Below are 15,180 nucleotides of genomic sequence, written 5' to 3'. Positions count from 1 at the left end.
GTCTACACAGGGAGAACCAAGCACCTTAAAGCCACAGCTTAGCTCAATCCCATCTTTTTTTTCTGCTCTCTTTGCTCTCTCTTGATCAGCTTTGAGTTTCCTTGGATGTTCTTTGATGTGTATAGTGGCCAAAAAAATCACACACCTGCCATAGGCACTTATTCATAGCAGAAAGTTATGACCACAGTGTTGAAGTAGCAAAGGATGATGACAAAATATTAAATGATACTTCTGTGCAGGACCAAATTTAGGGATGGGAGGCTCTCTGTGCCCTGTGAGCTGGTACGCTCTGGTTCATACAGGCAGAACTTTAACCAGCATCATACCTACACCCGCGAGGCTGGGAGAGTTTTGCTGAATCACAGGAGCCAGCCTAGGACTAACATTTAGGTTAGTGGGAAAATGAGGTTATTTGAATTATTGTCCTTGTCTAGTAAATTTTAGAAAAAGTAATTACTGGGACAAAAGAGAGAAAAATTTGTAGGCAACATATAAATTTGGTAATTCCATATAAAAGAGGTTCATATTGGACTTGCTTGTATTCTGCAGCGGTGTGTCGCTGAGACCCAGATTTGATGTAGCATCACATAAACCTGAGACGAGGTGAGCCCTCAGCAGTAACAGCCTTAAATCTATGGACCAGAGGCTCTAGCAGCAAACTGCAGGCTAGAAATAAATAGCTTTAAATCCCATACGACACAAGAGGGGCTCTTTCCTTTTCCACCTTCAGCTTCTCATGGCTTTTTTTTCATGTGATTTTCATGCACATGTCTCCCAGTGCCTGGGATTTGACCTCCCTCATGCGAGAGTGAATGGAAGCATGGGCGCACTCCCAGAAACACAGCAGTGAAGGAGCGCACCTGTAACTCCATTGGATCCAAATGTTGCTCATAAACTTTGGCAGGGGCTTCTTTTTGGATTTTAAGGGTGCTACTGCGCAGTATTTTGCTCAGCTCTGAAATGGCTGAGTTTTTCTCGATGCGCTCAAAACTGGAGCTGGCCGAAAAGTGTCCTAAAAGAAATAAATCAGAAATTTAGAATTGCTTCTTCCCAGCTAGATTTAAATGTCTGATTTATTTTTTTTTCCCCAGAAAACACAGGATTTATTTCCAATGACAGGATTCAAAATTCAACGTCATTTTAAATTGTTGTGCATTTTTCTGTGAGGGATGAGAAGAGATCACAGGACCTGTATCCATCCTGACCTCCAAATGTCAAGTATCTGGAACAAGTTGCTTCCAAGGGAGGTACAAGGCAAGCAGTTCTTATAAAAATAAATCAATAAAATACCACCACCCCTAAAATGTCAAGAAAAATGGTCAGGTACTAAGTGTCTTTTGGATGATTTGGATCCATTAATGGATGGCTTACGGCATTGAGAGGAGATGGGAAGGTAATTAATTACTCGGTTAGGAACTATCTGTCCACCTTGGAAACTGGGGACTTTTAATAACAAATTCCAGCAGTAGAAAATATTCACTTTGTACCTTAATTCATCATCAGCTTAAAACTTGTCTGAGGTTTATGAGCCTGATCCAAGTTTTGGACAGATCTGGGCTGAGTTTCAAGGGAGCTGCAGGAGTTTCATGACATTGGCCGGAGCTCTGAAAGGCTCCTATGGAACCGAAGAGAAGGGTCCGGTCAATGTAATCCTGACAAAGTGCTACAGAGATGCCTCTTCTGTAGAGACTCCTGGGGGTTTTGGTGATTTCAGACCAAAACGATGCAGAATTGGGCAAATTCAGCCATGTGTCTCCAGCCCTTCAGTCTGGAGAGTGGAAGTCTAGGTGAAATAAAAATATACCATTTTTTTTTTTTTTCTCCCCAAACAAGGTGATGGGTGGGATTCAATTAATCAGCAAATTATATCAATCTATGTTTTGTGTAGTTACGTCAGAGGCTTCCTGTGTTGACAAGGTTTTTGTTGGATTGTTGATTTGTTTTTAACTCCTTTGCGTGTTGAATGTGCTGGCTGGCTGCTTTCAGATGAAAGTGTTACATGCATTTTATACATAATTCGGGGAGACATTTGAGGTCGCAGCCTCTTTCAGGAGGATATGGTGGCATTATTTTACATCAAGCTTCGCCCGGTCTAGCCGACTCTGCAGGCATGATTTCATGCATTTAAATCTCCTATTTTGTGCTCTGAAGGAGGAGGGGAGCACCCTCAGCCCCGAGCTGCCCTGTAACGATCATTAGCGGGATGCAGCAGCGGAGCGTGCAGTGGTGCCAGGGGGATAAACAGCTCCAGGACCACATGAGGTAAAGCCAAGCGCCGGTGGCCGTCACTTAGCTCTTGTGCAGCTGCCTTCATCCTGCGGCTGTGCATCCTCCTCATCCTCCTCTCCCCACCGATGCTGCTTCCGCGGCCTCACGGGAGGGCGTGTAATGTGGCACGTGGGTGGTATCCCCACCACGCTACCCTCTGCAGTCCCAATGGATTTTAAAAAAAAATCTTAAAAAAAAGTGAGTGGTTTTTTCTCCCCGTGTTTTCATGTGGCTATTGAAGCTGAAGCTCAACGATATCAGTAATAAATCTATTTCTTTGGTGCAGGAGTATTCCTTTGAAGCGATGAAAGTTGGAATAAAATAACATGGCAGGAAAACACAGTAGCTTTAAATTTACAGCTGCTAAACCTTGGCAAATTAAGCACCTGGCGGGGGAAGGGATTGCATTTGGGAAGCCTGAAACTGCCTGAAAATATCGGTGTTTCCTTTCCAGGTGCTTGTGAATAATGTGCTGCTCGTGACTGGAACCGTGACAGCAAGAGAAAAGATTTCCTCGTGGTAAATGCTGGTTTAAACGCAGGGGTTCACACCGCGGAGCTTTTGCGCCGGTGGGGCCGGTGAAGACCACAGCCTCACCGCTGCCGTGTGTGCCGGGGGCTGCAGCGGGTGATCCCCGGCCCCCCGGTGGGTTTCCCCACCTACGCTGAGCTCTGCCGGGATGTGGCCGGTTCAAGGGCAGTGCAGGGCCGGTGTTTCCTGGCGCTGGTGTTGCGTACGGGTGTGTGGTCCTTGTGGTTACCCCATCACGGTCAGAAATGCCTTGTTTGGTTCAGAAACACAGCCTTACGGCAGGTTTAATAGCAATTTGGGGCAGGAGGTCTTTGCTGCTCACAGCATGGTGGGTCGTGCTACGGCTGCATCGCAGGGGCAAGGGGAGATGGGGCCATTTGATATGGAAACTGGTTGTTCTTTCAGCAATGTTTGTTTTGCATTTGCCTGCTTTTGCTATTGCTCTCGGTGTGCCTGTTGAGTAAAACAGTAGGAAAAATGTATTGATTTTTTTTTTGGAAAAGCATTTGATACCGTGCTTCCAGCTGGTTGGATTTACAGCTTGGGAGGATGCAGTAACAGCAGGGAGCTGCTACGTGGCTGAGATGTTGAGGAAATCTCTTGGGAAATGTGGTAGGAAAGGGATGGGAGCTGTAGGCTCGGTGTTATGGCCCTCGCGCTTGAGAGTGAGCGGACACAAGAGCATCCATTTCGTGGCAGGGCTGGGTTTGGCTTTGATTTGCTCCACACAGCCCCGATGGTGTGTTATTGATTTCACAGAGGTTTCTCTGCCCCTGCTGCCTCACCTGTATTGCATAGTTAAAAGATGCAGAAAAGTGTCAGATTTGCTTATTGAAAAGACTTTTGTTTCAAGGACTAACAAGACTTTCTGAAGAATCATAATTATTAGTGATATTACTTATTATCTTGGCAATCGGTAACGTGGAGTCCTGCATTTCATGTATAAAGGTATCCACAAGTATTTGAGCTGCTGCTCTATGCTCCCTGCACCATCTCCCAAAGTATCGAAATACTTCACAGCTCTTCACCTGAGCTTTAACTCAATCCCATGATGGCACGTTGCTTAGTTGTGTATTGGTCTCTCTGTCTTATCAATGAGGAAGCTTTTTTTTTTACACAACCTATTCCATAAAGAATGGATAAGTACATTGACATAGGCTGAAGGAGCCTAAAGATGCGCTGTGTGGATCATGCACCTTGGTGACAGCTGCCTGTGGTTTCTGGGTCACTCAGGTCACCCCATTTGCCAGGACTGGGATGCTTCCTTGTACAATTGAAGTGACATTGTGATTTGTTCGTGCTTTATGTCCCAAACTGACACTAGCTTGACTTGTTCCTTGAGTTTAAGCAAATCTGAAGCAAGAAAGTGCCAAAAGTTGTGGGGAGTAGAATAGAGAATGGGTTGACAGAGGGATGCCTCAAAGGATGGCCTTTTCCTGGGCTTTCATCTATGATTCTGCAAACATCAGAGTGAAGATTTCCAGGGTGCCTCATGGCAAAGCTGTGTAGGAAGGTGCAGAAAGCACCCGCACGTTGTGAGAAAAGCACAGGAGTGGGGAAACCAGGTTCTGTGCCTGGGTAAAGCCAAGGACATTAACATGCTGGTGCGGGCTCATCAGTGCCACCTTTTGGGTGGAAAGAGGCTTTCAGGAGAGTTGGTGTTGTCAGCTGTCGACTCCTGGTTTTGGTGAGGGCAGAAATGGCGAGTGGGGGGCTGTGGACCAGATCCGGGTTTTGTTCAAGGTTGCAGCTATCTGGATGTGTTGTATTGTCACTTGTCACCCCCCTATGAGAGCTCAGATTCTGCTTGGCTTGTGGAAATTAAGCCCGATTCTGAAATAGCTCAAAAGAAAAGGGCCCAGGAGCATCTCAGAGGGCAGAGGCTGCCCAGGACGGGTTTCTGTTCCCCGGGGAGGAAGAGCTCGGCTCGGGATGCCAGCAGCCTTGGCAAAGCCTGACCTGCTGCTCTGTGGTGTGTTCTCTCAGAGAACCAGGAGCATGAAATTATGAAAGGGAATTCCAGAACAATGAAGGGAAATCCTTTGCCTCCCATACAGCCCAGCCTGGGAAATTCACCACCGCAAGAAGCTGCAGGCTCAAACGCTGCTGCTGGCATTTAAACCAGAAAGGGTTAGCTTTGTAACCAATAAAAGGTTTGAAATTATTTAGCAAAGACTTGATTTCGGTGGGCATTAAGTTTGGGGCTATCTAATTCTCACCAGCCTCATCCGGAAAGAAACTTTTCAATCTGGCAGCACAGCAAACAGCCAGCCAGGGTTTCATCCGCTTCAGCAGCTGTATCGGTGGCAAAGCAGAGACGCGATACCGGACTCGATCGATCGGTGTCTGGCTTTGTTTCCCCGTAGCTCAAACAGGAGCGCGGGAGCGTAACGGAGCCGATTTCCCGGTAGCTCCGTGCGGGCCCCGGGCAGGGCGGGACTCCCTTCCTGCACCCGGCTGGGTTTGGCCCGTTCTCCCCCCCGCCGACCTCCACCGCGCCTGGGGCCTGGAGCGCGGAGCAGGGGAGCGCTGCCCTGGAGAGCAACGCGGCTTCGTGCGGCAGCTGGTGCCGCGGGGCGGGGAAGGGAAGGGGGAGCGGGGCCGCTGCGCGGGGTGCGGGAATTGCGCGCTGCCTGCGTTTAAGCGCGGTAGCGATCAGGCTGCGGCAAACAGAACAGCTCGGCGGCTTGCGGCTGGGGGTGGTGGGCAAGGGGCGGGGGGGGGGGGGGTTGCTGCTCACCCGGCGCGGCTGGGAGGTGCATCAGGAAAAATAAAGTAAAAATTTTTAAAACATAGTAATAATAATTATAGTAAAAATAATAATGATACTGATGCTGCACACAGCCGGGTGAGGGAGCGGGCGGCCCGACGGCTGCGCGGGGCGGGAGGGGGCGGCCGCTCGGGGCCGGGCCGGGCCGGGGGGGGGCCGTGCGGAGCCGGGCCGGGCCGTGCCGAGCCGAGCCGCGGCTGGGTGATGTCAGGCTTGAGGAGGAGCCTCCGCCGCCTGCCCTTTTACTTTCGGGCGCCGGCACTTGGCCGCAGGCTGCTGCCGCTGCTGGCCGGCCCCCCCCCGCCCCCCTTCACCCCCTCCACTATGGGCACCCCGCACTTTTAAAGCCGGGGCGGCCGCCCTCTGCGCCGCCCCGGCGCGGCGGGGGCGGGGGGGCACGGTGAATTAATTAAAAATCGCTATTTACGTGGTTATTCATTGCCCCGCTCCGGGCATGTGAACAACCACCCCCCCCAAAACACTCCCCCCCCCATCCACCCCCAGCGCCATGCCGGCAGCCTGCACCCTGCTGCTGCTGCTGGGGCTGGGGCTGGTCCCGCCGGCAGGGTCGTTGCCCCTCGCTTCCCCCCGGCGCCTTCCTCCTCCTCCTCCTCCTCCTCCTCCGTCCCGAAGCCGTCTCGACCGCCCTTGCTCGACTCCCGCCGCGGGACTCGCCGGCAGCTCGGGTGAGTGGGGATGGGATTTGGTCCTGGCAAACGATCGCGGGGTCCCACGCCGCGCGGGTCCCACGCCGCGCGGGTCCCCGCGCGGCGTGGGACCCCGCGCGACGTGGGACCCCGCACACTCTCCACCGAGGGTTGCTGAGCATCCCGGCATCACCCAGAGCTGCATCTGCCCGCCCCACCCCCCAAATCCCTTTTTAACCTTGCCCAGACCATCGTGGTACAGGCAACACTTCAGTGGGTGAAGGTTTGGGATGGGAACCATGGGTGGGAAACTGTAAATATGTCGTAGCTGCGTGGACTTACTTGAAGGTGAGCGGTGGAAACTTCATAGGGGAATTTAAGGAAGGCTCTGGCGGGTACCAGGGGCATGGCTGATACATGTCCACCCACCACAGTGTTTCCTGGGTGGGAAATCGGTGGCTCTCGTAGGTGATCTTCAGGATCTGCGTCGCCTACCGTTCATCTCTAGATGTGCCCTCATCTCACCTTGGGTGCTGACCCACATCCAGGTGTGGGGACAGATGCCATCAGCTCTCTATAAATACCCTCTCTCTCTGTGTTGCCTACAGACTGTCAGATTAGTCATGTGTAAAGTCACATTTTTCCTTGCATGTCAAATATAGTGTTGTTATCAGAGGCAATGACTAGTTTGGTGATTTACAAATGATGCTGAATTTGGTTTCAGCACAGGATAAACAATATTTTTCCCAGAATAAGCAGGGCTCGTTTCAAATGTCACCCAGTAAACTGGTTCATTTACTTGCTGAAGACGACACATAGCTCTAAGGATGACTAATTCTCGATGAGTTTGCAAAGTGCTGGATGTCTGCAGGTGGTATAAAGAAATCCAATATGTCAAATTAGTCCTGTGGAGGTTTTAATTAGGTTTTAGGATTGATCATCTGCCTGAGCTGGACTGTCAAATTTCATCTTTTAATTCCTGATCTGAAGGCAATAACATGCTTTGGTACTTAGAGTTAAGTTTACTTTCATGGAGCTACATAATTTCAGGAAATGTGACCAAACTATGTTTATAATATTTTAGTTTTCTTCACAAAAAGCATGCCTTTGTAAAATATATCCATGTTAAACAAAATGTATAGTTGGGCATAGCAACTGTATCCTGCAGGGGATTAGAAAACTCCTAACAGCATTTGTGTGAGAACAGCCTGGTGACTGGGATACTACATCGGAATTAAGAAGATTTGGGTCTATTCCCAGCTCAGCCACTTCTTTGTGCCACTTCAAGTGTCAGTTTGCCCTCCAAACCAGGAGAGAATAACGCTGTCTTACCTGCTATCAACCTTGCGAAGATAAAATCTGCAACTTGCCAGCAAAGTGCTCGCCTGTTATTTGATGAGAGCTGCGCAAGTTCCTCGGTGGACAGAAAAAACTATTTCATTTCATCTCAGCTTTCAATCTGGCGTCTTTTCCTGTGACCTTGATGACTCCTGAGAGTCAGTGGAGGAATGTGTTTCCTTTGTTAAGAGTCTGAAAAGCTCGAACTCTCTGTCTGCAGGCTGGAAAAGCCATTTGTTTGGCTACCAGCGCCTGGCCGCCCGGCTCAGGATTTGCTCCGTGCTGCCCGTGCTTGGCAGCCACAGGTGCTCGTGAATCACGTCAACCCCATCCAGAAGGAATGGGGGACGCATCATGAAGGAGTGATAAATAACCCGGCAGTAGCTCACTCCCCAGCAAACGGCATCATGAATTACGCTGGGTCCTGACAGCCGCAATTCACTTGCTGTTAGCTACAGCTCTATGCTTGTCAGTCAAGGGAATTGTTTGGTGTTACGGGACCGGGCTGATGGGATCTCGTGAATCACTCTCAGGTTGAGCTGTTGACGCTTGAGAAATCCCTGTTTGTCTCACTGCTGCTCCTGCCCTTCTGAGATGTTTTTCACCTTTGAAAACACTTGCTTGAAGCGGAGGGGAGAGCATTTCTTGTGATCCCATCACCCCGGCGCTACATGTAAATGAAGATTACACCTCTGTTTGAAATGAGTCTGAGGTTAGGCGGTAAAAGCCCTTTCTCAGGCAGGGTTTAGCGAGCAGATGGTGAGGCAGTGGGTGTAGAAATGGGGCTTTTGAGTCGCTCACAAAGTGTGGGGCGAGGGATTGGGGTGGGAGCCGGGCTGCCCCGCGGAGCCTCCTGCCTTCCCGGGCCTGCCTGCGCCTCCACGCATCTGCCGCCCCTCCCGGCCAAACCCACCGGGGGCTTGTCTGGTGAAGAAATGAGGACAGATGGCTTTCGCGTGTTGTTTAAAGTACAGGCTGAACCCGGGGAGAGGAACGTAGGAAAAAAAAGTAGGTGAAGTAGGAGGAAAGAAAGCTGGTGAAAGTGAAGTTAAAGCATCATCAAACCTCTCTGGGCAATTCCTCCTGGCAGCTGTTTTACATGGGCGCTGGGTGAGCCAAAGGGCATCGTCTGCCGCCAGCCTGGGTCAGGCGGGGGCTTGGTTCCAACCTCTGTCCACCTGCTGATCTCCTTATTTCAGGTTTACCATCTGTAAAACGGGAATAATTCCAGTGAGACCACGGGGACAGCGGAGGTGGCACTGTGCCCCCGACAAAGTCGCTGTGGCTGGGGTCTCCTCGTGTTTCTGCAATGTCCTTTTCCCCTTGGGTCCACGCCGATGCTCTGCCATGCTGCCTGGCACAGCACGGGGCCACCGGCAATGGACTTGCCCTGAGAAGTTGATCTGCTTTTCTGCCATCTGTGTCTGTCCTTCTGTCCTTTCTCCCTCTCTCCCGTGCCAGCTGCTGCCTTTCTTTGCAGCTTTCGCAGTGGGAGACCTGGAAATAAGGTGTGAAATCACCCGAGAAGGAATCAGCTTAGCTTGCAGCAGAGATTTAGGCTGGCTGCTAGGAGAAACTTTCCCAGCTCTCTTAGAGGGGCAGAACAGTGTGCATTTATTTATGGTTTTGTTAGTTTTTTTAACTTTCTATCTTTGAAACTTTCCGTGTGAGGAAGCAGCAAATTTAGGAGCGAGGGAAGAAGATGATGAAGATGCTTGTTTGCACTGAAGTATGGTGTTGCCTCCAAACCTGCCTCAAATTTCACTGTACGTATTTCGTGGCTCCTGAGAGGCAGAATCCTGGCTCTCTATGCAGTCACACTAATGCAAAGGTAGAATCAGAGGATCATTTGGGTTGGAGACGCTGCTGTTTAGCTTTGGTATGACCTCAGGTGACCGTGGGTGGTGCAGGAAGGATGCTTCCTCCCCCTGTGGTGTGGGGACAAGGAAGGATCCCGCGCCTCCGCATTGCTGTCAAAAGACCCGTAGGCTGCAGGGTTTTCCTGTCTTGGGCATCTTAGCTGCTCCTCTCTGTGAGCTGTCAGTGGATTCGGTTGGTGTGCTGCGAATGTGAAGTCCCTGGGATTGTACAGATTTAGCTTTGCTCCTTGGGGTACGTAATTAAAAGCAAAAAAGAGAAGAGGAAAAAAAAAAAGGTGTTTAGAAAAGGAGACAGATAAGAAATCAGCTTCCCTGCCTGTTCCCCATCCTGAGCCTCTGAAGATAACGAGGGTCATGCAATGACCAGCTGGGTTCGCATCAGTCTGTAAAAGCACTTTGCATGATATTTAAGTGGTAAATGAGTATGGTCCAAGAGATAATTGTGTAATCTGACTGGCAGGGAGCACATAGTGCTGTGTATTGATTTACACCTCCGTACGCAGTGAATGTGAGTGCTAAGCTGTGACCAGGGCACAGCGGGTAAGGGGACAGCTGTAGCTAAAGCCTGTTACTGGGCTCTCTGCAGGGTTTAATTTCCTAGTAGCAAACCGCCAGAGCCAGCCCGCATCTGTTCGTCAGGTGTTTACAGCGCACTCTGCTCCTGCGGCCATTGCCACTTCAGAGGGATCATTTAGTTTGCTCTAATTTTCTCTCATGGCTGGGAGGACGAGGGAGATGGGCAGCTGCTTCTGTGTCTGCAGGGGCTGATGCCAGCCTTGCTGGTGCAGGGGTTCCTTCCTCACGGAATATTATTATCAGTATCAAAAGTTGCAGATATTGATGAGTTTAGAGGAGTGTGGGGTTTCTGGGACAACTTACTTCCTTCACTTGCTGTTACAGATCCCAATTTTTGGGCTGGCAGCCAGAAACCCTCCATGATGGAGCTCCCAAGCTGTTCTGTGTGCTGCCTCCATCATCCCCATCCCATTCATCTACAAGGGACACGTCACAGCAGCTGAGCATCGTGTGGAGGCTGATGGCTCCATCTCCATCACACCTCTCCCGGGTAGTAGAGGATTATGCTCACTTAGCAGAGAGGGGTCGTGGTACCAGGCTAGAAGGGCAGCTGGTCTTGGTGTTGCTGTAGTGCAAAATGCGAATGGATGCTGCTGTGACTGGGACTGTGCCTGTGCAACCGAAATGTAAAGCCGCTTCTTCAAACCTGCAGCATTTCGGGCAATCCTGCAGAAGGGATTTTGGGAGGTGTCTGGGCAATAGGAGCAGGGAATTGCTCTGTCCCACTAGCTACCAAACTGGGCACTGAGCCCTCCCTTGGGTGAAAGCGGAGGTGACTGTATGTGCGTGCTGGCTGCTTGTTTGGGTGCTGCCATGGTCAGCCTGGGCTCTGGAGCCATGCATGGCTGCGTGGGAGCTGCTGCTGCCCCACTCCCTGTACGGCAGTGGTAGGACTGACACCTTGGTAGCGTCAGTCTGGTTGTGATGGCTTTAATGAAGCATTCATCCCAGCTAATAAAGAAACCCCAGAATAAAGAACTATTTCAGTTAACAAATTAATCAAGCCAATAAAACCTGTCGGCGTAGCAATAGTGTTTCAGGGCTGTGATGTAGAGACTGAGGCATCACCAAAGTGCTACGGGTTCTCCAGCGATGGTAGCTATGTGTTATTTCCAAAATAAGGATAGTACAGTGCTGCCTTTTTGCAAGACAAGAATGCTGTTGTTCTGCCCGTGTCTGTGTTGCTGTGGGGAGGCAGGAGGGAGCACGTCGTGCTGCACCCCATCCGGCTGCCCCTGCTGTGCATGGGGTGCTCAGGGCAGAGCTGCAACCTCCTAAATACACCCCGGGGAAATGATCCAGAACTGGATGGATCACAGACAACCAGTGTGAACTGTCTGCATTCTGGCTTTGCTTCCCCATGTAGTTTTAAGAGAGTTTCTCAGGTGTGGCGGGTGAGGAGGGTCCGGTGGGTCAGGGTGTCTCCAGACAGATGAACAGCACTGCTCGTGCCTGGGCTGATGTACTGAGACATGCACGGAGCTCCCCTGGGAAGAGACATTGCCAGATCCTGGCACCTGCCTTGGTGTCTTTTCTGCTGTTGCAATGCTGCAAAGAAGTTTGCGGGGCACTTTGACCAGCCAGAGGGTCAGAAGGTGCTCCAAGTGAATCAAAGATTGGTAGTTTGTAATATTCCCGTGATAATGTCCAATACAAAATCCATAGTCTGTAGCTTGTGAGCAAGCTTGTCACGAGGCCTTAATACCCCAACCACAGGCCCTGTTGTTTACATTTGATTGAAGATGTAGGTCATACGATATTTTTTTTCTCTTTCCTGATCAGCTAAGCATAAAAGGCAGAATCCAATTTTCAGTGGCAGTAGACCTGATTACAAATTCAAATTTTTATTTCTCTGAGCTGTTTTGTGACATTTGCATTGTAATTTGCTGTTTTGATAAATATTAGTGGTTCTTTTGCTGAGATATTCACCCAGAGCAGATGCAAGAGGGCTACGAGCACAGGCTTGGTGAAGAAATGAAGTCTGTGGGTACTGTCAGGAGAAAATGGTTTTGTCACGTCTGGCCACCCTTCTCTCTCACCCTTTTCCTCGTACATACAGCTGATGCATGTACACTAATCACCATATATTTTTTAATGCCTAGGTGTTATACCGTAACATCCTGCTGCTTCAGCAAGGGGCGCAGTTCGTTTACGGCTCTTTGATTATGCAGAGAGTTCGCACTCATCCTTTCAGGCTGAAATCATTCGCATCCGAGGACAAGGAGAGAACTTTCCCACCCAAAAGGGAAATGATGTTGCATTACTGAGTGGCCAGCCCAAGAAATAATATAATCTTAGAAAAATGCAGTTCCCTTGAGTAAAGGAAGCTCTGTAAACTTCAGCTCCTCCAAGCTGTTAGCATAGCTGTTGCCTGTGTTATAGTAATGCTGCTGTCAAACCCAGTCTTCTGAAGTGCTGAGGAGAGAACAGAGGAAAAGAGACTTAAGAACCAGTTCCTGCTTAAAATGAGGACCTCCTGTAGGATCTGAATACTGTAAGGTTTATAATGCAGATTTTAGGATTTTTGGGTCATACCCCTTTGCTGTTAATTTGCTTTTCATCTGAGCTGGGTGCTGGATGGGGTGATGGTCACCCCTGGTCCCAAAGAGCTTGGAGAAGGGGCATGCGGAGCCAGGGTGAGCAGAGAAAGATCAGCTGAAAGAAGGTAAAATGATGCGAGGTTTCTACTCACTGGGGTGCTGAGGTCAAAAGTCTGTTTGTGTCAAAGCAGGAGAGAAAGAGGCTCGTTTTTAGAGCTGTTGGTGTTTGGGCAGACCCATGTAAGGAAGAGAGATGTGATAAAGTCACTCTGCGAGCAGTAGCTGTGGCTTGCTCTCTTCTGCTTGCCACGGGGTGGGTGGTACTAGCGTGTGCCGTGGTTTATTCTGGGCTCTGTGGGTGCTGAGTGTGTACAGGTCCCATGGCCACAGAGACCATCCTTGGGCTGGCTGCAGCAGTTTCTCAAGTTGGACACTTGAATCATGGCATCACGGAACATTTTGGGTTGGAAAAGACCTTTAAAGGTCATCTAGTCCAACCCCCTGCCATGAGCAGGGTCATCTTCACCCAGATCAGGTTGCTCAGAGCCCCGTCCAGCCTGGCCTGGGATGTCTCCAGGGTTGGGGCATCCACCACCTCTCTGGGCAACCTGGGCCAGTGTTTTACGACTCTCATTCTAAAAAATTCCTTCCTCATGTCTAGCCTGATTCTCCCCTCCTTTAGTTTAAAACCATCACCCCTTGTCCTGACGTAACATGCCCTGTTAAAAAGCCTGTCCCCATCCTTCTTGTAAGCCCCTTTTAAGTACAGAAAGGCTGCAATAAGGTGTCCGTGGAGCCTTCTCTTCTCCAGGCTGAATAATCCCAAGTCTCTCAACCACTTCACTCACTGGAGTCTCCTCGAGCAAAGTGCCTGTCTTCATGGAACCTGTAGGAACCTGCTGTCCTGGAGGTCTCTGCCTTCCAAGCTAATTTGTTTCAATGTGCTGGGGGAGATAGATAGGAGGACCAGACTATGCGGTCTCAGGAGCTTCGTCTCTTCAGAAACCCATATAAAATGCGCGAGATAAAAAAATATCTTTTCAAAAGTGCCTGAAATGCAAAAATCAACCTATTTCCTATAAGCACGGCACTTACAGGGATTATCCTACATGCTGTCGCTGCTCCTGTGCTGCTGCCCCAGTCCCTCCGGTGGCCTTGGTTGAAGGTGTTCCCTGTTGCCTGTCCTCTGCGTGGGCAGGGCTCTTGAGGAGGATTCTATCTTCTTCCGCATCTGCCGTGCCCTTGACTTGGAATCATTTGATAAATAGTTTTGCAGTTGGTTACTTAAGCATCTCCCGAGCTGCAGTCAGCATCTCAGCTGTGGGCGAGGAAACGTTGCTGCCAAAAGTCAGGATCTGTGCTGAAAGCCTCCTCAAATTTGGCTCTTTCCTTAAAACCCCAACTCCTGGAGTTGTCATTACAGGAGAATCGTTTAGAGGGGGAGAAAAAGAGCTTCTGGCTGTCGAGGTGGTAGATAAAAACCCCCTGAAAATGTGAGCTGCAAATCCAGGAGACACACAAGAAGTCCAGGTTGGCTGTATTTAAAAATGCCACTAATTCAAAGCTGATCTCCAGAGGCTTTGAGTCCAGACAGAGGGGCTGTTTCAGACACCCTTGCTTGGCAGGGCTCTGCCTGTGTGTGTTCAGGAGAAGCGCAAATGAAGCTCAGCTGTCTTAATTGTCCTGCTCTGCTAGGAAAACAGAGGATGTGTAAAGAGGTGCTGGGCAATCCAGCAGGAAAATTGGGTGCAAAACCAGTGGTTTTCTGTCTAGCTCTCCAAATACCTTGTGCAAGCGCCTTGACCTTGGCAGATCAACTCTCTGCTGAGAGAAGCAAACTCCATCTGCCTTTTCATTCTTTGCGAGGATGTGAAGTCTAGGAGGACTTTTAAAACTGCATTTGCTGCATCCTGACTATGGTCTGTCCAGTTTAAGCTGTTTGAGGGTGACTGTGTCACTCGCAATGTGACCAAATGCTGCAGGTCCTTCCCTTTGCCTTTCTGCGTGCACACCCTGTCTTGGGATCCTAGGACAGCGCTTGCAAAAAGTCCTCTGGAAATGCCATGACCTTTGTGGTTCTTTCGCCAAGGCAAACAGGGAGATGTTTGAGAGACCTTTTGCACAGAGGTTAGATGGCAATGAGGATCTTGCAGCTGGAGTTTGGGAGAAATTGCCCTTTTCTTTTTAACCCTGAGCTACTTTAGCTCTGGGATGAAATTGGCTGGGAAAGGAGTGAAGAGGAATTTTAAGTGATCTGATAGAAAGGCATGCAAACTGTGCATAAAGGGTTAACTCGGCAGGGTTAATGGTTGTCCCGGGGTGCAGCCCAGGCTGCATCTCCCAGAGGACATCGTGTTGCACGCACATATTCAGGGCATTTTTCTCAGCATTTTTCAGCATGCTATGGTGGCAGATGTTTTGAAGGCTGTTACAGGAATCAGACTGACCTCTTGCCTCTGAAACCAAGTGGACATCATTGTTGTTTCTGCTACCAGAACCACCCTCAGATTCCCTCAGGGCTCTCCAGACCATGGAATAAACCCCATGCAGGAGTTTTGGACTGATGGGCAGGCTTCTTTGGGTAGCAAAGGAGGGTTCTTTTTATCCTGAAGGGCAGGCTAAAACGCACT

General features: G+C 49.8%; 1 protein-coding gene across 3 annotated transcripts in view; it reads left to right on the top strand.

The window, feature by feature from the left end:
* The first annotated feature begins 5,831 nt into the window (after positions 1–5,831).
* HEG1 (heart development protein with EGF like domains 1) overlaps positions 5,832–15,180 on the top strand; it is a 54,554-nt gene continuing 45,205 nt past the window's right edge. For all 3 annotated transcript variants that reach the window (XM_065637411.1, XM_065637410.1, XM_065637409.1), the window contains exon 1: positions 5,832–6,255. In XM_065637411.1, the coding sequence (XP_065493483.1) occupies positions 6,078–6,255 (178 nt within the window). In that variant the 5' untranslated portion in view covers positions 5,832–6,077. The remainder of the gene's footprint in view (positions 6,256–15,180) is intronic.

The sequence above is a fragment of the Caloenas nicobarica genome, chromosome 6, assembly GCF_036013445.1.
Source record: "Caloenas nicobarica isolate bCalNic1 chromosome 6, bCalNic1.hap1, whole genome shotgun sequence".
In the NCBI taxonomy this organism is placed as follows: Eukaryota; Metazoa; Chordata; class Aves; order Columbiformes; family Columbidae; genus Caloenas; species Caloenas nicobarica.
This window is presented reverse-complemented; position numbering and strand designations above follow the sequence as displayed.